Here is a 22,096-nt window from a genome sequence, read left to right on the forward strand (position 1 = left end):
CAGCTCTGTGCCCGCACCGCAGCCAGAAAAAATGGAGGAGGCAAAATTTAAGGTGGTTGTCGCTTTCGTAGTTGCAAACTGGGACCAGTGGTATTGTCACCATGCTGGTGCTGTGCAGGAGTCGCCCCTCTCCCCCCACAGCCACTGTCAGCCAAGGGGGAAAGGTGGGATGAGGCTGTGGGGCTTCCTGGGCATCCCGGGGGTCCCCACATCGGCTGGTCCCAGTGAAGAGGATGCAGGGCTGGAGGTAAGGCAGTGCAGGATGGTTCCTGTTCCAAAGCGCCTGGAGCAGACACCAGCACCACCCCCATGCAGCCACACGTCCACCGTGGCCAAGAGCATCCCTGGACCCCAATTCTTCTGCTACAGCAATTCCCTCTCCTCCCACCCCCTCATGGGAGTGAGAGCACATCCCAATCAATCCCTCCTTTCAGGAGGCTTTTTCCAGCCAGCAAGCCCCAAAGCAGGGATAAAACCTGTGGCATATCAAATCCTCCCAGCTGCATCCTAAAACCAGCCCGGGGCTGCCTCTCTGGAGAAAGTTATTTCCAGCAGGAAAATGTTGTAAGGTCTTAATCAGTTCCTTCCCGGTGATTCACTGTAGGGCCAGTATGCTCTCCCACGGTCTCCTGGGTGCTGCAGCTGAGCCAGGACCCTGCCAGCACCATCCGAGCCGGAGCGATGTGTGCCCAGGCTGGAAATCCCCGTGGGAAGGTCCCGAGCCAGTTCCTTCAGGAGTGGAGGAATGTGGGTTGGAAGGCACTTCCCCCTAGCCCGCTGCCAGTGGGAGGGGGGACTCAGGATGTCGTGATGAGGCTGGAGCCTTCATCCCACAGCAAATCCCTCACTTCCTCTCCCTCATCCGTCTCGTGCTGCTTGCTCCACACTGGGACACTCTGGAACATCCCACCCAGCTCCAACCACCGGGGGAATCTCAGGGTTCCCCCGGCAGCAGCCCCCTGGCCACAGGGTCAGCACCCACGGGAGCGGAGAATAGCTGGATCCAGGGACAGGGAATTCAGCCAGGCTGGGAGCGAGGGAACCGCAGGGTCAGGCTGTGTCCAGCGCCTGCAGAGAAAGTCTCTTCTCAGAGTTATCATAACCCGGGGTCCTGCTCTCCTCAACCACAGAGGCTCTCAGGAGGCCTCCCACATCCCCAGCACGTGCTCCAGGGTCCTTGGGCACTGATAAAGCCCAGCCCTGGCATCAGGGAGGGGAACCCATGCCAAGGGGGGGTGCCAGGTGGTGAGGAGGGACCAAGGACAGGTGACAGCCCCACATGGGTCACCGGCATGTCCCCAGCCCTCGTGATGGGGCTGAGTCATGTCAGGCTCCAGCTCCACTCCTCCTTCCACTGAGGAATGCGGCCAGAGCCAGAGCCAAAACCCTTCCCAGGCATCCCCGCAGTCTGGGGGACATACAGGGCAGAGGGGCAGGAGGTGCCACCAGCAGTGGTTTTAGGGTGGCAACAGGACAGTGCCCACCCTGTGGCAATGTCCATGTGCTTGCGCTCCAGGGGACTCCACGGCATCCCTGTTGTAGCCTGAACAAAGGTGCTGGGGGCCACAGCTCACCGTGTGCCCCATTCCCTGCTTGGCATCACGCAGAGCTCGCAGGACAGCAGTGTGGGGACAGCCCTGGCACCCTCAGCTCGGCCTGGCTGGAGCCGAGGGCATCCTGACCCGTGGCAGGAGTGTCCAGGGGAGCAGCTGGGCACAAGTGGGAGCAGCTTGGGAATGCCCCAGGGAAGCCAGGCCTCAGCACCACCTGGGGGGCTCCTGTCTGTCACCATGGCCAGGAACAAGGTGACATCCAAACGTGCCAAAGCTCAGCCCTCAGACTGTGTCACGGACAGAGCCAGCAGTGTCCCTGACCTCGGCAGGTATCCGAGGGACTAAATCCCCCTTTCACCCCCCAAACTGGGAACGGGATCCCCACACACGTCCGGCCGCAGCCCGGTGCGGTGACAGCCCTGTGCCGCCCGCCGGCGCGGGGCTGGAGCCGGTGTTTGGAGCCATCCCACGCGGGCCGTGGAGCGGCGGCCGGGCCGTCACGGGGAGAGGCCGGGGCCAGAACAGAGGAGCTGTTTGTGCTCCCGCCGGGGCCCGTTGTTTATCGGCAGCCGGAGCTGTTTACATCAGCCACTGGCCCCGATGTCCACCACGGACACCCAGACGTGAGGCCCAGCCCCGGCTGCACCCCGCGGGCCACGGGAACGGCGGGCTTTGCTGGGAACGGGGAGGCAGGGACCGGGATCAGGGAGCAGGGATCAGGGAGCAGGGAGCAGGGATCAGGGATCAGGGAGCAGGGGTCAGGGATCAGGGCTCAGGGCCCAGGGATCAGGGCTCAGGAATCAGGGATCAGGGCCCAGGGAGCAGGGATCAGGGATCAGGGATCAGGGGTCAGGGCCCAGGGAGCAGGGAGCAGGGATCAGGGCTGAGGGATCAGGGATCAGGGCTGATGGATCAGGGATCAGGGATCAGGGCTCAGGGATCAGGGCTCAGGAATCAGGGATCAGGGCCCAGGGAGCAGGGAGCAGGGATCAGGGCTGAGGGATCAGGGATCAGGGATCAGGGCTGAGGGCTCAGGGATCAGGGATCAGGGATCAGGGCTGATGGATCAGGGATCAGGGATCAGGGATCAGGGCTGAGGGCTCAGGGATCAGGGATCAGGGCTGAGGGATCAGGGCTCAGGGCTCAGAGCTGAGGGATCAGGGATCAGGGCTGAGGGATCAGGGCTCAGGGCTGAGGGATCAGGGCTCAGGGCCCAGGGCTCAGGGCTCAGGGCTGAAGGCTCAGGGCTGAGGCTGAGTCACAGCTTTATCTTGCTCCACACCCGACAGCAGAATCTGGCCCTGAGAGCTGCTAGCTCCTTTCCCTGCTTGCCCCCATCCTCGAAATCTGGAGGACCTCGAGGACTAAGGGACATCCCTCCCAGCCAAAGGGACACCCTGGGGAACAAGGGCTCTTCTCACAGGTCGTAGTGGGGCTTATGGCCATCATCTTCCTCTCTGCGGATGGAGGGGGACAAAGATGCACAGACAGACAGAGGATTGGACAGACCCCCAGCAGTGTGTGATCTCCATCATTCCATTCCCTGATCCCTGAGAGGCAGCTGGGGGCTAATGGGGACGGGGGGGGGGGGACAGCAGTGCCTTGCTTGCTGGGGAAGGAGCCCTCGCCTCCCAAAAGGAAGCAGCTCCTGCCAGGAATTCCAGGCATTACTCAGCTCGCAGCCATAGATCAGCTGTTTGGCTGCTTGGAGGCTGTTTTTCATTAGCAGCAGTGGTTTTAGCACCGTAGAGCTTCCTCCTCCCTCCTGCCAACAGCTCCAGGATGGCCCTGGAGAGCCAAAGCCCCACCTGGCAGGAGGGATGCGATGGCAGGTCAGGGATCCAGGAGTGGTTTATCCCTGATAAGCCTTGGCTGTGCAGCTGTCAGCGGCTCCTGTCAGTGGACCTGAATCCAGCCCTTTCCCATGGCAGGGATTGAAGTTCAGGCAGGTTTTTGGAGGGGTGGTGATTCTGAGGAAGCTGGTTGTGGCTGCACACCTGGACTCATCCCGTTCCCACGGGAGGGATGAAGTTAAGGTTGGGTTTTGGAGCACTGGAACTCCTAGGGGAGCCACCAGTGGCTCCGTACCTGGATCCAACACAGGGATAGAGTTCAGGCTGGTTTTTGAAGAGATGGAGCTCCTGGGGGAGCTGTCACTGCCCCAGGACGCACACACTACTCCCTCAGCTATTCTGGCAGCCCTGGCCGGGACCAGGTGGTTCATTTTGGGCTGGAAACAGGAGATTTTGGATTTGCAAAGGCTGGTGGGGGAAGGGTGGTGATAAGGGGGTGAAGAGGTGTTTGGGGTCTCACAAAACTCTCTCCAGCCTCGCACTTCTCCAGCTCAACTCTGCACTTGGGAAGGGTCTGGGACCCTCTCAGGTTTATTAAAAACATCTTTTCAGCTCTGGAAAGCCAAACAAATGTGATAGAAGTATCGACTCCAACCCTCTGCTTCCAGGCAGGCCAGGCATCTTGGGAAGGGACACATCAGGACGGAGCATGGACAGAGCTGTGCCAGCATCTCTGGGTGCAAATCCAGCAGCCGCATCCCGCTCCCACTGCTCCTGCTGCTCCCGCTGCTCCCGCTGCTCCCACGCTCCCGGCCAGCACCGATGCTAAATCTGGCCTTTCCCATCTCCGTCACAGCTGGATGAGGAACCCCTGTCCCCATCTCCATGGCCTCATCTTCACTCCCAGGGGACATTCCCCATCCTCTTCCCCCCACTCATCGCAATTCCGTCCCATGCCAGAATGGAGCTGAGCAGCTCGCAGGGATGGGTGAAATGGCTCCAGCTGCTTGCCTGTGATTGGAGGCTCAAATTTTGGTGTATTTGCTCCTTTCATCAAGAAAATGAGTGGTCCTTCCAGCAGGTGAGCAGCTTCCCTGCTCACCCAGGGATCAAAAGCCCCACCCAGCTCTGGGTAGCATTGGTGCTGTGCCTGCAAAGGGGTGGCTTGAGGATTGCTGAAAAGTTCTGCTCATGCAAAATTGGTAAGCATTAGGGTCCCACAGTGGTTTGGGGGTGCTGCAGTCATGTTTAGGGCAGGAGATGTGTCAGGATAACCAGGATCACTCTGCTCCCAGCCTGATGGCTTAAGTTTGAGCTTTCATGTTTTTCAGACTTTGTGCTGCCCAGAGATGCAGTTCTGAGCCTCACATTCAGTGTCACTCAGCTCTTCACAGAGCAGGGAGATGAAACATGTCCATGTTTGGCCCATGGACAACTTTCAGGCCCAAAGCACAAATAACAGTGGACTGAAGGGAGGAAGAAGAAGGATGGGACCTCACAACCTGAGGGTGTAATTGGACAATTAAACCCCAATATGCAAATGGACCAAACTTATAAAAGTGTAAAATCTGGTGACCAGGCAGCCATTTTGTGACCATTCTTAGTCCACCTTGGGTGTAGCCCTGGTCAGGCCCTGTCCTGCCCAAGGTGCATCCTAAAGACCTTTCAATAAGCACCTATTTTATTCTCCAGCTCTGTCCAGTCTCTGTTCCAGCTCAGCCTTCCCGAGGCATCAGTTCGATAGCAGCGCATGTGCCCGGAGGCTGCACTTGCACCTACGCCAAGAGCATTGGATCATCCCCGGGACAGCACAAACAACCTTCAGCCACCACCAGAAAAACACAGGCTGATGCATCTTGGCATGTGCTGCTGCACCTCCGCCCATCATCCCGCCCAGCAGCCCCCGGGATCGCCGGCAGAACGGCTCCTCCAGCCCCTTGGAATCCTCAGAGCAACACACCATCCCAACGGGGAGGAAAGGGTGCCCAGAGAGGCTGAAGAGCACAAAAACATGATAAAAACCCTCTTGTGGCCCCAGAGAGTGGGCAGTGCTCAGGGGACCCCTCATCTGGACATGAGTATGGGGCATCTTCCACATGTTGGCAGGGGGAGGATGTAGGATTGGGGCTGAGGTGCTGAGGGCATCCAAGCCATGGAGTGTCAGCAGCTCCCAGAACTATTCCTCACACCCAGAGGAATGTAATGAATCAAGGATCCCTAAGGATCTTGGAAAGGTTCAAATTTAGGGCCTGAGATGAGCCAGACAAGTCGCAGCTCAACAAGGAGAGCCTGAGCAGAGCCGTGCCAGCCCAAAGCCATTTCCAGCCATGAGGAAGGGGCTCCACAGCCCTGCCCTACCCAGCACTGCTGCAGAGTGGAGCTGCTGCTGCCACACCCCCTTCAGCGCTCATAATTAGGGATAATCCATCAGAATTTCATCTCATGGCTGCTGCTGCTGCCACATCTGGAAGCTGGAGTGGGCTGCTCGTAGCTGTGCGGTTTTTCCGAGGAACCGCAGGGGTTTTCCATCCTCTTTTTATTAGAGCGGAGTTCTCGCCCCGGAGCCCTGAGCAGGGCCAGCAGCCCCACACTCAGCCAGGGACCTCGGGCCTGAGAGGTCCCCAAGCAATGGTGGGCTATTAAAATTCATGATGTCCCCATGGTTGGGCTGTGCCAAGCCCGGGGATGGCTCAGCTCCTGCTGCAGGGTGGTGGCACAGCCATGGGGACCTGGCTCCTGTCAGCAAGGGGTCCTGCTTCCCAAAAAACAGGCTCAGGATGGCACCTGGCAGTGGGATTGCCCCGTGTCCTCTGAGGCTGTGGCACACACCAGGGCTGATGGCTGCTGCAGAGCCTCTACCCACAGACTGGGGAGTCCCTGCCTGTCCCTGTCACCCCTTCCTTGGGGACACCCCCCTGCAGGGAGGACACTGTCACCCAACAGGGGGGATTAAACCCCCAGGAGCTCCTGACTCTCACTAACAGGTCCTTTCTGCTGTCCCCGTGTCCCCGAGCCCTGCCCATCCCCGCTCATGTCCCTCCAGCTGCGGCTGCTGCGCCACATCTGGGGCTGATTTTCTGCGCAAAGCCGCGCTCGCCTCTGCGAGGCTGAAACCGCGCCGGGAACGCCGGCGGGAGCAGGGCAGCAGCCCGAGGGCTGGCCCAGGATGTGGTGGCTTGAGCGGGAGGAAAGTGGGGCTGGAGGGGCAGCGGCGGCCCGAAACTCCCCCCTGCACTGGCCAGAACCGGCTGCGGCCCTGGGGACGGGATTACGCCGAGCCGGAGGCATGTCCTGCGGCGAGCCCAGTGCTCCATGACCTCACCACCACGTGCCTGCGACGAGGAAGGAAAAGAGGAAACTCTACTTTTTTTCAATAATAACTTTTGCTTGAGCTTTTCCTGGGGGTGAGAGTGTGACCCGTGGCCAGCGCCACTCACCCTTTCCACAAGAGCATCACTCTGGGGTGACAGCAGAGCCTCCCAGCCCACACACACCCCAGGATGCAGGGATGGACATGAAGAGCTGCAATCCACCCCCCTAAACGCCCCTCTGCCTTGTCCTAGCAGCACAGCAACCCTTGTCATGGTAGGGGTTGTCACCCATGGGTGCTGCACCCCCCACCCATTGCACATCCTGGGGCCTGTGGAGAACTTGAGCCCTTCACTGGGAAACTCGGGTAGAGGAAGTTGTGCCCAGGCTCATAAACACATCAAAACTGTCTGTGGTTTCCACATGGGTCACATCCTCCTTCTCCCACCCCTGGGTGATGTTCCCAGGGGTCAGAGCCATTGGCTGGATCCCCATGTCTCCCCAGGGCTGGAACCATCAGGGAAATAGGAATTAAAAATAATGAAACTCTTTAGAAGGGCACAGACCTGGAATGGAGCCCACCCCAGGGATGCAGCACAGCTCCAACTCTAGGGCTGGATCCCACATCCACCCTCGGGGCTGGATCCCACCTCCAACCCCAGGATACAAAATTTCCACCTGGCTGCAGCAGAGACCAAGGATGGGATTTGGAGCAGAGACATCTTGGTTATCCCAAGCAGATGGAATAGCTGTGAAAAAGCAGGATATGAGCTGGGATCCAGTCCCTGGGAAAAGCCCAAAACACTCCGAGCTCCTAGTTCCTGCTGCCCAGTACCAGCTCTCCCAGCCAGGACATCCCGGGGTGGTTTGGCTGCACATCAGCCCTTCCCTGGCAGCCCTTCCGTGTCACTGAGGTGCCTGATCCCAAAGCAGCACCTTCGCTTTGGTGTGAGAAAAAACAAGCCAAATCCCAGGAAAGCAGGAGACGTTGGCAGCAGGATCACTCCCAGGATACAAATTCAAAAAAGAACAAATTTAATCCATACCCAGGAGCAGGAGAACGAGCTGATGGGTCTCCCATGTGCAGGGAAGGAGCAGGACCTGAGCTCATGGCAATAGAGATGGGTTGCAGCTGGCATTTGGATTAGGATTGGGGTAAGAATGCAACAGCCTCCAAAACCTTTCTGCTGAGCCAAGGGGGCAGTTCTGTCCTCCCTGGTATCAGTACCAACACTTGGCAGCAGGATCCTCTCAGCTCCTGGGATCCCAGGGTGGCCGGGCAGGACACAGCCAGGAATCATCAAAACACTTCTCCCTTGGAAAGTGAAAAGCAGATCCAGGGAGATGAATCTGTGGCCTTCCCCAGGAAGGGGCTGGATTTGGAGGTGTCCAGGCAGGTGCTTCACGTGCCAGAATCACAGCCCACCCTCACAGCCCCAGGATGCTGCTTTTGGGTTGTTTTCTCCTGATCTTCACACATTCCAGCTGGGTCAGGAATGTTTGGCTGAAGGAGGGACCTGGGACCTGCCAGAGGTCTCAGGACCTTCTGGCCTCCTGTCCCCCACCACGAGGGGAGACCCATGGAGGCTCCCCAGGGAGGAGCAGCCCCAATCCCAAAGCACCTTTGTTAATGGGGCATTCTCATTAATGGGACACCCCAATCTCAGGCCATTCTTATTAATGGGGCATCCACAGTAATAAGGCACCTCCTCCTTGGGGTACCTTCATCTTTAAGGCACCCCCTTTAAAGGGCACCCTTGTTTTTAGGGGCATCCCACCTCCATGACACCCTCATTAACAGGGCACCCTCATTAATGGGGAAGCCCTGTTAATTGTGGACCCTCACTTCTGAGGTGCCCCTTTGTCTCCAAGACACCCCCATTAATGGGGCACCCCCATTTCGGGGCACCCCAAATTGACCAGGCACCCTTATTAACAGGGCAGCCCAATTGTGTGACACCTTCCAGGACACCCACCCCTCCCTTGGCAGCCCCCCCCTGTTTTGGCAGCCCCACGAGCGCTGCATTCCCACAGAGCATCCCGTGGGAATGGGACTGGGTACCCCAAAGGCACAAAAAGGGTGCACAGGAGTGGGAGCCACCCATCACCTCTCTGCCCCTCCATTCTATGAGCTCCAGGCCTGGCTCTGTGCTTGCAGAGCCAGAAACCAACAGCGGCTTGGAAAAGAAAAATTGAGGTTTCCTCCTCTGTAAGAATGAAACTGGGGCAAGGAGAAACGGTCCTGGGTCCTGGATGGAGCTGTTGGTGGACTTTCCTCCCTGGGGGAGGATTTTATTCAGTTGATACAAACGATATCTGGGACTTTTTTGATTCTGGTTTCCTCCCGGCAACGGGTGGAGATGAGTCAGAAATCCAAAATAAAGATAAATAAGTTTAAAAATAAAGGGAAGCAAAGGCACCAACTCCCACCCCACTTGTAAATAAACGCCGGAGCTGCTGGATGGAGCTGCAGAGGCTGGAGCCAGAGCAGGAACCCCGAGAGCTGGGTGGTGTTCAGGACAGGGATTCGGGGGCCCGGGGCTGGGTGATGCTGGGATGCATTCCCCGCTGCATTCCCCGCTGCACGTCCCTGCAGGCCGTGGCTTAGGCACACCTTGAGGAGTGTCGCTCCTGAAGGTAAATACTGTGCCCGGGTTACAGTTAATAATCCTGGAGTTTGGATCCTGGAGCAGGAGTTTGGATCCCGGAGCAGGAGTTTGGCAGGGTGCTGGGTTTACTCAGGCTGGAAAGGAGCCGGCTCCTCCCGGGATGCGGCGAGATTTAACCCTCCGTGTCCCCTGGCCGTGCCCATCCCGCTGCCAGCTCAACCTTCCCGCTCCGTCCAGCGCACCAGCGAGGCGCCGGGCGGGTGGTCCCGGCAGGGATTTGGGAACAGCCGGCAGGGCTTGGCCAGACACACCGCCCGGCGCTGCTCCTCATCCTCACCGCCACCACAACCCCGCGCTGCCCGGGCGGCTCTGCCAGTGACCCCGGGGCCGCCTCCACCGCTGGATCCCGAGCCAACATCTGGGCAGCGCCTCTCCCAGCTTCCTAATTAAGGAATTCATTAAAACACCTCCCGCGCGGGGGCCGTGCGCCACCTCCAGTGACGCTCTTTACAGCCCCAAAATTCCCACCACGGCCGTCGGCGCTGCATTTTGGCAGGAGCAGCCGCTTAGTCAGGCTGGAAGCGAGCCGGCTCCTCCCGGGGCAGAGCCCTCACCCCTCCGGCTCCAGCCCAGCACATCCATCGGAGCTCCGGCTCCCATCCATCTTCCCGGAGCCTTTTCCCTCGCTGGGTGCCTGCCGCTGGTCCTGGGCACCCCGGGACCTGCGATGCCGATTCCAGCGCTGGAGCCGCCTGGTCCTCCCTGGAGCGATGGGATGCTGCTGGAAAATTGAAAAAGGAGGGGGGGGGGGGGGGGGGGGGGAAATCAGCAAAATAACAAAACCAAAGGAAACAGCTCGAAGGGTGACAGCAGGGACGGTGCTGCATGGAGCATTCATACAGGATGGGGTCCGGGATGCCCTGGGGAAGGGATCTCCTCTCCCTCTGCCCCATGAAACTGGGCCCTTGTAGTTCCACCACCCTGGAAGCTAGAAACAGGTTGCCCTTGTTTTATTTTATTTTATTTTATTTTATTTTATTTTTATTCCATTCTGTTCTATTCTGTTCTGTTCCGTTCCACACTAAGTTTTTTATCCTTTATTCAATTGTATTCTCTTTATTTTATTTATTTATTAAATTTAACTTCATTATGTTATTTATTTCATTTTATCTCGTTTGTCTAATTTCTTTTTTATTTCACTTACTTAATTTTATCTTTAGTTAATTTCCTTCATTTTCTATCATTTCATTTTATTTAAACGACAGCGATTGCTCAATTTCAGCATCAAGATCTGGCAATTCCCTTTCTAAGGGCTGGGGTCTCTCCGAGTGCAGACCCTCCTGGCTGCTGCCCTCAGCCCTTCACTGCAGGGCCCCGTGAGAATCCTGCCCCTGCAGGGGCTGAATCCCAATTCCGATCCCACCTCCTCACTCCCACCTCCAGTGCCAGCCCCTGCCATGGCTCAGGGACCCTCAGGTGTCTCCTGGCCCCTGGTCCAGCCTTGGCCAAGGCATCTCCAAGAAGCTGCAGGGTTGAGGAAGAGGAGGCACCAGCTTGGTCCCATTTGCCCCAGGACCACCCACACCCTGCAGAGGGAACAACAAGGATCCCCCTGGGAGCAGCTCAGGAGGCGTCAGCCACATCCCAGCCCCTTGGCCTTCATCTTCTCTGTCCCTTAAAGCCACTTTGACACTGAGCCAGGGCTCAGGGGTGCCCAGGTGACAAATTCCCCCCCAGGGATGCAGATTCCTCTGGCTCCTCCTGACCATGGGCACTTCCAGGGATGAGTTGTTTCTCAAACCACCCGTGAATCACCTGGGTTTGCTCTTCCTTTGCCTTTGCCACATCTGTTGCTGGCACAGACATCCAGCATCTTCCAAACCAGGATGAAAAGTGGCAGGATTTGGGTTGGATTCAGGCTGGAGATGCTGCCTGGGGCGGGCAAACCATGGCCAAAGCCAGAGTGAGTGTCCATCACTCCAGAGGTTGGATACTCTTCTTCAAAAAGTCACATTTTGGACCAATTTTAGGACCTGATCAACCTGTTGCTGGACAGAAAGTGGTCCTGAATATTCATGTCACCCATGGACAAAACCCTGCTGATGTCCAGCAGAAGCTGCACTGGTTGGAACAGGATGAGCTCCTCCTCCTGCTCAGCTTCCCACAGGAGCCAAACAATAGGGAAGATCAAACGCTTTCCATTCCTAATATCTATCATAACATGAGTTATGTTTTCTGGCAGGAAATAGCTGATTTTAGAGGGGAAACCAGCTGTTTGTGTCCCAGTCACCCGGACCGTGTTGGGAGCAATGCTGGGGGTTGGGGACACCTGGACTCCCGTCCTGTGACTTCCACGGGCAGATGTGAGAGATGCCACCTGATGGCAGGAGCAGCGGTCGGAGTTTGGCTAAAACACGTCACAGTGCCCCTCACTCAGCCCGCTCCAAACAGCTCCCAAACCCTCCTGAGAGCTCGGTGCCTTTCTTCCACCCCTCCCTGCCCAGCTCCCACCCCGAGGGAGGAAGGCCCCACGCAAGATTCCGCCGTGGGAGGAGGATCCTCCCCCCGATTCTGGGGAAGCTCCTGCCGTGGGCTCTCCCCACCCCACATCCCACTGAGGGCAGCTGCTCCCCCTTTCACAACTTCCTCCAGCACCTTCCTCCCTCGAGTGCAGCACCCCTGGGCCGTGCTGGGTGTCACGTTCCGCACCCGTCCCCCTCCCCAGGGGGTTCCCAGCCCAATCCCATCGCCCACGGGGCCTGCAGGAGTGCTGACTCAGCAGCACATTCCCACGGGAAGGGAACCCCTCAGCCCACCTCACCCTCCTGCATCACCCCATCACCCTCCTGGCTGCAGCCTCCACAGCCTGAGGAGCTCAGTGCCGTGTGCCTCGGCCACCACCTTCATCCTCCTCCCTGGAAAGATGCCGTGGAAATGGCACCTTTTCCCCTGGAAAAGCTGTCCCATGCACCCTTGATCCCATTCTGCTCCCCATCAAGGCCACAAGCTCAGTGTCCCCAGGTTCATCCATGGGGACGATGGGTTTGGGTTTCTGACCAGCTCCATCCATCCAGAAAACTCACCTTGTTTTCTTCCAGGGAGGGGTTGGGATTCCTGAGCTCTGCTCAGCACCTTTGGCTGCCATTCCATGACCCCACTGGGTCTCTCAGATCCCAGGATGGGGGATTTGGGGCTCATCCCTAAATTTTGGGGGATTTAGGGGTGGAGGACCATTCTGAGGCCCAGGCTCCACTGCTAGAGAGGTGCTGATCTGGCAGAGCAGGGACCTTTTGGATTAGATTTGCCCCCTGCATGAAGCCAGGAGGAGGAGGGAAGGGCTGGGAAGCAGGATCGAGAGGTAAAGAAGACACCAGCTCTTCCATGAGGGAATTCATCCCAAATGGCAATCCCAATGGGAAGAGAAAAAGCCAATTTCCAGCTTTCCTTGCTTCCCTCATTTGGATCCCAGGCCATCAAGTTCCCCATGCTGGAGAGGAACATGGAATAACTGTGGGGGTGTGACCTCCCTCCTTGCCCTCTCCCACCCAGCCCATGCTGACCCAACATCCAGCCTTCCCCTGGCACCTGGAGTGTGGGAAATGTGGGAAACACCTCCAAAGCCTCTGAGGATTCTCAGGGGCTTGGCCACCCCAGAGCAGGATTTAACCTGCTCATTTGCATGCCCTCATCACCCCTAATTAAATCTGTGTGGTGCCACTGTCCTCTCAGCCCCACCATCCCTGGAAATCCCCGGGCTGTGCTGCCAAATGATGGATGGTGGGAAGAAAACAGGATGGGTCTCACACACAGGAGTGGCCATAGGCACGTTGGTTTTTCCCTCTTCACACTAAAAATAAGAAGGTTGTTGCAGGTTTGTGGCCAAAGCCACGGGGCTGTGAAGGAAAACCAGCTCTTTTTGTGGCCTTAGGGCTCTTCGCCTGTCCCTGGCCTGGGATCAAGATCTCAAGAGCTCAAGATCACCCAAGTGACAGGTCCCCAGTGCTCTGCAGCACGTGCAGCTCCCTCACTGAAATCCAAAAAAATTCTGTTTCAGCCTCCTCAAAGCAAAAAACTGATGTTGTGAAGGTCACAGGGCTCCAGTCAGGAGCTGTGGACACCCCTGGCTGAGCCAGACACGGGCACATCACTCCCAGAGTCCCCAGATGTCACCCACTCACCACCTCCATCACCCCTTGGAAATGGGAGAAGGAAAACAAATCTGCCCCCAAGGGTGTCACCAGGGGCGTTGGGGAAGCCAATGGGTTAAAAAAGCCTCACAGATTTTATCTTGTTCCTCTGAAGAGACAGGATCAGCAGCTGGGAAAACCAGGACGAGCCAGAGCAACGTGGGCCAGAATGTCCCAAGGCTACAGAGCCAACAGCACCAGGCTCAGGGCTGACACTTCAAGGGATTCTCTTGGGGGGACTCCAGGGATCTTCCCAGGGAAGTGAGGGGTTTGGTGGCAGCACTGAAATGGGATCTTCAGGAATGGAAGGGGACATGCAACACCCAGTGACACCCACCACAAAGGGACCAGCAGGGGATCGTGCCAGGGCGACCATGGACCAGGGACAGACCAAGCAAGATGTGGAGGCAGGATGACAGCAAAGTGTCACCAAGCATCCCTCTGTCTTTTCCTGTGTCACCCTAAAACAGCCTGTGACCCCAGTATCTGTGACAGTTGGGACATCAGCTTCTCACTGCCACCACCAAGGAGACCCCGTGGAGGGCAGGACTTCTGGATTTGTGCATCCCTGAGAGGCACAGCCCTGGGGCTGTGCTTTGTGCCACGACACCCATGTCATGCCATGACACCCATGTCATGCCACGACACCCATGTCATGCCATGCCGCTGGTCTGACCCAGGGACACTGATCTGACACAGCTCCCCAGCCCGTGAGGGGTTAAACGTCCCCAGCCATCCCCAAAATGACGAAGGGACGCTGGTCCCCAGCAATTAGGTGACAGATCCGGGTACACCGCAGCCCGGGCTGGTGACGTGAGGACGGATCCAGGCTGGCCGGTGGTTTGTCCCTGGCTGGCACCCAGCCCGCCGAGCCGCAGCTGCTTCCCGGCCCCGCGGCCTCATGGCACCTGGCCGGGAGCGATGTGTCACCGGGAATTCCAGGCACTGGTGGCTCTGCGGTCCCCCTGTGCCTGGTGACCCCCAAAATGGCCCAACCCCCCCCGTGTTGTCTCCGGGGTAGGGCCTGATCGGGTGTCGCCAGTGGGGACAGGATGATGTCCCCACAAGTGTCCCCGTGCTGGGTGTGGAGTGCCCTCCCCAGGAGCAGAACACGGGGTGCGGATTGAGGCCATTCCCCTCCCCAAAGCAGCTTCACAGATTTTGAGCATTTTGATGCTGGGGGGTTTCAAAACGTGAAATAGGAAAAGTTTTCTGTGTCTCCAGAAGCCTCCGAGCCCCTTCCTGTCCCTTCCCAAGGGGTTGGTGTCTCCCGGGGACTTGCCGAGCCCAGGGAAGGGCGAGGGGGACACAGGCGGGTTGGGGATGTGCAGGGAATTGTTGCCTCTGGCTGGGAATTGAGGAGACGAACAATAAAAAGGGGGTTGCAGTGTATCTGCAGCCGCTGCCGTTCCCAGCTTACCCAGTGGGGTGACTGGGAGGAGCTGGGACGGGGCGGGGCGAGCGCTCGGTCCCTGCCGGGGGTGCCAATGGAGGGGACACGGTCCTGCCGAGCCCTGGGCGCTGCGGGGGTCCGCAGCAGTAAATCGGGATGGGGGGACCGGGCTTTTCACCCGAAATCTCCCCCCGGGGACCACAGGCGGCCCCTTGTGTCACCCTGCCCCGAGAAGTGTCACCCAAATGTCTCCAGCGCCAGGGACTCCGGGGCTGTCAGAGACGCGAGTAGGACCTGGGACCCTGCACATCTGGGGCTCCACATCTGGAGGAGTCACACGTCTGGGGGGGGGGTGTCACACATCTGGGGGGAGCTACACACGAGTGTCGCCCACCTGAGGCCCCCGTCTGGGGATGGTGGCGGCACCTCTGAGGGGGGCCGCACATCTGGGGCGCTCACAACATCTGGCGCTCCCCACACGCGGGGTCACACATCTGGCGGGGCACATCTGGGGGTGACACATCGGGGGACGGGGCGACACGGGCACGTGCTTCCCCCTCGTGGCCGCAGGTGGGGACTGCACCCCGCCCCTCCCCGACCGGGGAAACTGAGGCACGACCCCAACTCCGGCACCGCTTCCCCGCGCCCTTTGGGGGGAATTCACGGCTTCCCAAAGGCTGCGCCCCCAGGGTCTGCCCGTGCGTGTCTGCCGCTCCCAAAGGGAGCATGTCCCTGCTCCGTGTCACCCCTGGGGGTGCGGGACGCCAGGCTCCCTCCGTGGTGCGGTCGCTTTGGTCCACAAGCCCGCGGGAAAAGGAGAGAGAAGGTCAGCCTGGATGTGACAGCCTGAGGGACTGGAAAGCACAGACGGGACCCTCGGGGACACAGGGGACACGGCCCAGCTGATCCATCACCACTCAAGTTGCACCGGAGAAGCCAAAAGGCTTAAAATGAGCCCAAACCCCACAACGCTGTGCCGGCAGAGGGGTTCAGCGGGTCACTCCAATCCCACAGACACGACCCCGGCCACCCAGTGTCCCCCAGCCAAGCTGACCCCAGCGGCTCTGAGGGTGATGACTCCCTGCATCCACTCTTCACCCAAATCCTGGACCCCCGCCCCGGATCCGGCCCCTTCCCCAGCACAAACCCCCCCCGTGAGGATTTTCCTGGCAGTGCCAGCTTTGGGGTGAGCCCGGGATTACGCCGCGGGCAAGGGCGGAGTCCTGCGGGTGACAGGGTTGGGTCCTACCAGGCGGGAGGTCACCGACACGCAGCCCCGGGCCGGGGGCCCGTGGGGTGGGGACACCCGGGGCTGCATTCCCCGCTGGGTGCCCCGGGGCCAGCACGGCCCGCCGCGGGCTGGGGGGCCTAGGGTGACTGCAGAGATGGTGCCTGCGCCAGCTGCTTTTGTCCCCCCCGTCCCTCCCCCGCTTTAACGAGAGGGCAAAGAGCAGGTGGGTGCGGTGCCGATGACAAGCCCTGTCCCCTGCCCCTGTCACCCGCCGCAGCCACATCCCGAGCGGCGGAGGCAGCGATCGAGGTGAGCGGGGACTCCCCGGGGCAGCGACCCCATCTCGGGACGGGGGGCTTTGGCTTGGGCCGCGGGGTGACCCCCTCGGGGCTGGGATGGAGCAGGAAGACGAGGGATGGAGGGTCAGGGGGGTCCTGGCGACCGCCAGAGCCTCGGCACCGTTCGGGGTGGGGGGAGGGGTGGCACGTCCCTCAGGGGGTTGGGGACACATTGGGGGTGACACAGCGACCATGCCCAGGACACCACAGCAGGATCGAGACGCTCTGGCTGCTCCCCGGCAAGATGGGAGACCCCTTCGGCCGCTGGAGCAGCAGCAGCCCCTCACGGTGAGCGCGGCGGGCGGGTCCCCACCCCGGGACCCCCGGAGGCGGCCCGGGAGCGGGGTGCAGGGGCTGTAAAGGTCCCTCTGTGCGTCCAGGGGTGAATATGACAACAGGACGCCGCTCCAGCAGTCCAACAGCTTCGTCCGCCTCACCGGGAAAAGCATCTACAGTGAGTGAGGGCTGCACCCCAAAAACCCCTCTGATCCCCCCTGCCACCGTGCCCAGCTTGTCCCTGTCACCTCACCCTGCCTGTGCCCTCAGATCAGCGAAAGGACTACGGGGAGACCCTGCTCAAGCCCCAGAACGATTTCCAGCACCACGTTGAGGTAGAAGCCCCCCCAAACCACCCCGCGCCCCCCAGCCCGGCCAAGGGCCCGCTGTCACACCGCGTACCGCGTCCCCCAGCACCTGCTCACGATGCACCTGGAGCGGGAGCTGCGCACCGCCGAGGACTGCCTGTGGCGCCTGAGGGAGCTGGAGGAGCAGGGACGGATCTGGGGACAGGATGTCATCCTGGCGGTGCAGGAGCAGGAGCTGGTGCTGAGCGATGTGGAGAGCAAGGTACCCCCCGGCCAGGGCACCCCCAAAGCCTGGTCCCCTCTGGCCATGGGACCCTTCGGCGATGTGACCCCACAACGCCTGGTACCCCCTGAGCCCTGGGATCCCCCGAGCAAGGCACCCCCAAAGCCCAGCACTCCTCAGCCAGGGCACCCCTTGAATCTCGGTACCCGCCGGCCAGGGCACCCCCAAACCCCGGAACGCCCAGACCAGGGGGTCCCCTGAGCCCTGGAATCCCCTGGATATGGGAACCCCCCCACAGCCCTGTCCCCCTGGTCCAGGTATCCCCAAACCTCAGTATACTCCACTGCCCCCCAACCCTGGCAGCTCCTACAGCCTGGCACCCCCAGATCTGGGCAATCCCCCGTCTGGCACCCACAACCCTGCCCCACGCCCAGACTCAGTCCCCCAAACTCTGCTATCTCCCTCTGATGCCACCCCACCACCCCCAGCAAACATCCCACCCCACAGGCCCGATCCCCACAGTCCCACTTCCACCCCTTTAACCCTTTCCTGACCATTCGGCTGGGGGTACTGAGCACGCCGTTTTCCCCCTTCCAGGAGGAGCTGGAGGCTTTTCCGCTGGAAAATGTGCAGGGATGCTCCACCGGGCTGGACAACACGGTGCTGGCCATCAGCGTCCAGGAGAGGAACCCGCCGAGGACCAGCGTGCTGCTCTTCCAGTGCGAGCGGCTGGGGGTGAGCCCGGAGGGGGCAGGAATGGGGGGTAGCCCCAGGAATGGAGGGCTGATTGCAGCGGGTTCATGCCAGGCAGAGACACTGAGGAACAGCCTGGAGAAGGTGTTGAGGCAGAGGAAGGAGGAGCAGAGCAATCACTACGGGCACAGGTATGGGGGGTAAGTGGCTCTGCGACCCCGCCCTGGAGACAGTGCCACTGCGCCCCCAAATCTCGCTCCCCAAAGCTGCGGTGAGTCTGGCCATGGGGTCTCCCTGTGGTCCCACACGTCCCCAAAGAGCCCGTGCCTGTGGGCACTTACCGCCTCCTCAAGGGTCGGGGGGGGCCCTTTTCCCCTCCTGGCTCAGCTTCCCCGTCCTACCCCACCCCAGGGACATAACTCCCGCACCCCATCCCCGGGCTCAGCCTCCTTCCTACCCCTTATCCCCGTGGGCACAGATCCCCCCAACCCCACCTATAAGCTCAGTCTCCCCTCATCCCCGTGGGTGTTCCTCACCCGATTTCCCATCATTGGGCTTAGACTCCCTCTCACCCCACACTCGCGGACCCCCACGCCCCATCCTTGGGACCAGCCCCACTCCTGCCCCATCCCCACACACACAGACCCGTCTGCCCACCCCGCGCCGCCTCCCCAGGCTCAGCTCACCCTCACCTTCCCCCTCCCAACCCCTCTTGCCCCGGAGCAGCCCGGACATTGCCCCGGTCCCGGCCCCCACGTACCCGGCCCCGGAGCGCCGGGCAGAGCCCCTCGAGCCCCCCCGGCGTGGGCTGCGCTCCTCGGATTACCGTGACTCTCGGGCGGGACTGCGTCGTGCCTCAGTTTACCCAGGAGCAGAGGGTGCTGCTGGGGACCCTGTGCTGTCACCAGATCCGCCGGACTCGCCGAAGATGCCGCGGGCCCAACCCCCCGCCCAGGCCATGTCCGAGGTGGACCGAGATGTTGTAAGTCCCGAGCCACCCGAGCCCCCGGGGATGGGGACACGGCAGCTCCCACCCCGCACACATCGACCCCCGGCACCCACAGGAGGTTCTCAACCACATCCTGGGGGAGCTGGAGCTCTTCATGGACCTGCTGAAGAAGGCCCTGAGCTCGGCCAGCACGAAGAAGAAGAAGAAGAAGCCGGGTAGGACGGGAGGGGAATGTTCTTGTGGGGCTGCTTGGGGTTCTGGTGTAGCCAGCCCGGTGCCAGCCCCAGCTCTGTCCCCCAGCACTGCCCCCAAAGGATGAGTACACGGATTTCTTCCAGAAGGTGAAATACGCCCTCAACCTCATGGTGGGTCCCGTCGGGCCGGCTGGGGGCAGCTGGGGGGATGTGGGGAAGGGGGATAAATGGGAATGGGGGGCTGTGTGGGGATGGGGGCTGTGGACAATAGGGGAACTGCGTGGGGAAAGGGCGTCTGTGGGGCTGTGGGGAAGCCACGCGGGAATGGGGGGGCCATGGGGGGTGGGGAGCCGTGTGGGGTGGAGGAGCTGCATGGGATCAGGGAGCTGACGGTCACCTGAGGAGCCGTATGGGGACAAGGGGCTGTGTGGGGACCAGAGGTGTGGGTGGACCGGGGGGCTCCGTGGGGCTGTGTGAGGCCAGGGGGCTCTGAATGGACACCCTTTCCCCCCTCACAGGGCCGGACCCACCAGGACATGGCGAACCCCGACCCCGCCGAGCTGCTGCGCCTCATCTTCTCAGCTCTGTCCTTCGTGAGTGTCCCCAGGACGGGTCCCACCCCGCGAAATGTGTGAGACACGCGGGGATTACCCCTCACTCCCCCCATCCCGGGGGGCGCATCGGGGGGCCCTGCTCCATCCCTGTCCCCCCAGGTCCTGCCCCACTGCCCCAGCCCCGGCCTGGCCGCGGCGGTGGAGAGCCCGCTGCTGCTGCCGGAGGCGCTGGAATTCCTTGAGGAGAACCTGAGCGACGACCACTACGGCATCTGGAAGAGCCTCGGGACCGCCTGGAACAAGTCCAGGTGGGGTCCAGCCCTCCGACACCGAGAAAGGGGGGGGTCTGGATTTGAGGGAGGGTCACAACACCCACCCCGGTGTCCTCCCCGATGGTTGCAGGGCCGAGTACCCCAACAGCGCCCAGGTGCCCGCGTACATCCCGGTGTTTTCTGACGGATGGCTGCCCCCCGTGATGGAGCAGGAACGCCACGGCGGCCTCCAGGACACCCCACCGCCTGCCTCAGTTGCCCCAACTCACCTGCGACACCCGTCCCTGTCCCTGCCCCCCGCACAGTCACCGGCCACCGCCTGGAGGGACAACCCCAGCCAAGTGTAGGTGTCCCCCTTTGCCTACGGATGCGGAGGGTCGGGGCAAGATTTGACCCCCGGCTGATCCACCATCTCCTCAGCAGTTCCAGATCCGCCGCCCCTGCCCCCTCCTCCCAGGGGCTGGTCCGAGCCCTCTACGACTTCCAGGCGAGGAATTCGCAGGAGCTGAGCGTCAGGAAGGGGGACACGCTGCAGGTAAAAACAGGGGGCAGGGGTCCCCTCTATGGCTGCTTGTGGGGAGGACGAAGTTGGGACCCCGGGACCCTCCACCCTGTCCCCCTTGTCACCTCCCCCAGGTCTTAGACCAGCAGAGAAAGTGGTGGCTGGTGCAGGACGAGCGCGGGGACAGAGGACACGTCCCTGGCAACATCCTGGAGCCCCTCCCGGAGCCGGGCTACGGCGCCAGACAGGTGAGTGTCCCCTGTCCCCTCCGTTCCCCGCGCCCCCCCAGCAGGAGGAGGAGCGGCGGCTACCCCCGTGTCCCCTCCCTTTGTCTCCCGCTCCAGGACGGGCCCCCCACCCTGCAACCCAACTCCTCTCCGGCAGAGGTGACAGCCTGGCTGATGGACAAGGGCTTCTCGCGGATGTAGGTGGTCCCTTGAGCCCCCTTCCCCCAAAAGCCGCCTGGCTCCCTGCGGCGGCGGAGGCGAGCCCGGCTTACCCCGCCCGCCGCCCGCAGCACGGTGCGGACTCTGGGGGTGCTGCCGGGCCACGAGCTGCTGCAGATGAGCCCGGACGAGCTGCGAGCTGTGTGTCCCGAGGAGTGGCGGAGGGTCCTCTTCAAGCTGTCCCCCGTCAGGACATCCCTGGGGGTGAGGGACTCCCACCCCCGTATCCACACCCCAACCAGGGACTTTGGGACCCTCGGCCCCACGCCCCCTCCCCACCCCCGGGGACGGCCTTGAGGCTGAGGGACCCCGGCCCGCGTCCCCTCCCCGGCCCAGGGGGTCCCTGGGGTGTGGGACCCCCGGCCCGTCCCCCCTCGCTCCCGGCCCGATCCCCCCGCACCAGCCCGGGCTGGCCTTGGCGGTAGGGGCTCTTCATACCCACAACCCCTTCCCCTCCCGGAGCTGCCCCCAAACCCAGACACGTCTCCCGTCCCCTCCTCTGCAGATCGGCCCCAGGGACTGAGCCACCCAGGCCACGCTGATGTCCTCGACCTGTCCCCGCCCCGGGTGGAGCACCCCGAGAAGGGCCGGGCGAACCCGCCCCCCACATCCCGCCTGGCCCCCCACGACAGAGAACCACCCCCGGAAATGAACGTCCCCCCAAAGCCACCAGTGACACACGGCTTGTCCCCCCGCACTGGAGGGCTCTTGGGGACCCCCACCTGGGGGGCAGGCACCCCCCTCGGCCCGGTCAGGCCTGTGAAATGACTCTGCACCCCCAAAATGTAAAGCGACTGATGTGGAAAATAAAAGTGACAGCAGTGGGGTGCGCAGACTCTGGGGGGACACCCCGGGGACAGGGAGGGGGAGCGCGGGGACAGGGCAGGGAGCAGCACCCAAGGCACACCGCTGGTGCCCATCTCTGCGAGCTGACGGCAGCGAGGGGCCCCTGGGGACAGGGCTGTCCCCAGCCCACCCCACTCAGCACCCCAGTGGGTGGCAGGGCACCAACGCGCCCTCCCCCCAGGCTTTGTCAGGGCTGCCTCATTAGAGCTTATTAGGAATGTGCTAATGAGGAAGAAGGGAGGCGCGGGGCTCCTTTCCCAGGGCAACCAGGGAGGGCTGAGCTGGTGCCCCCAAACCAAACCAGGCACGGGGGGACCGGGCCCTGGGGCAGGGACCCCCCTCACCCCACACCCACCGACCCCCAGCCATGGGTGGGGGCCACCTCAGTGCCCCCACAACACCACGAGGCTTGTGGGGGGC

At 61.3% G+C, this 22,096-nt stretch overlaps 1 protein-coding gene across 5 annotated transcripts; it reads left to right on the plus strand.

Moving 5' to 3' along the window:
* Positions 1 to 16,100: 16,100 nt before the first annotated feature.
* Positions 16,101 to 21,655, plus strand: LOC136371535 (epidermal growth factor receptor kinase substrate 8-like protein 3). 5 transcript variants are annotated; one of them, XM_066335664.1, is made up of 18 exons: positions 16,106 to 16,384; positions 16,627 to 16,701; positions 16,794 to 16,867; positions 16,960 to 17,024; positions 17,104 to 17,259; positions 17,818 to 17,955; positions 18,028 to 18,113; positions 18,640 to 18,895; positions 18,978 to 19,077; positions 19,163 to 19,227; positions 19,575 to 19,649; positions 19,770 to 19,918; positions 20,013 to 20,225; positions 20,303 to 20,417; positions 20,519 to 20,632; positions 20,729 to 20,808; positions 20,902 to 21,034; positions 21,336 to 21,479. In XM_066335664.1, exons 1-18 carry the CDS (start codon positions 16,314 to 16,316, stop codon positions 21,351 to 21,353), a joined length of 1,983 nt encoding a protein of 660 aa, XP_066191761.1. In that variant the 5' UTR covers positions 16,106 to 16,313; the 3' UTR covers positions 21,354 to 21,479. The 5 variants fall into 5 exon arrangements, with proteins under 5 accessions (XP_066191758.1, XP_066191760.1, XP_066191759.1 ...); XM_066335661.1 differs by lacking the exon at positions 20,729 to 20,808 and having other exon boundaries at positions 16,101 to 16,384; positions 21,336 to 21,655; XM_066335663.1 differs by lacking the exon at positions 20,729 to 20,808 and having other exon boundaries at positions 16,102 to 16,384; positions 16,614 to 16,701; positions 21,336 to 21,655.
* Positions 21,656 to 22,096: the final 441 nt, after the last annotated feature.

The sequence above is a fragment of the Sylvia atricapilla genome, chromosome 25 (assembly GCF_009819655.1).
Source record: "Sylvia atricapilla isolate bSylAtr1 chromosome 25, bSylAtr1.pri, whole genome shotgun sequence".
Taxonomy (NCBI): Eukaryota; Metazoa; Chordata; class Aves; order Passeriformes; family Sylviidae; genus Sylvia; species Sylvia atricapilla.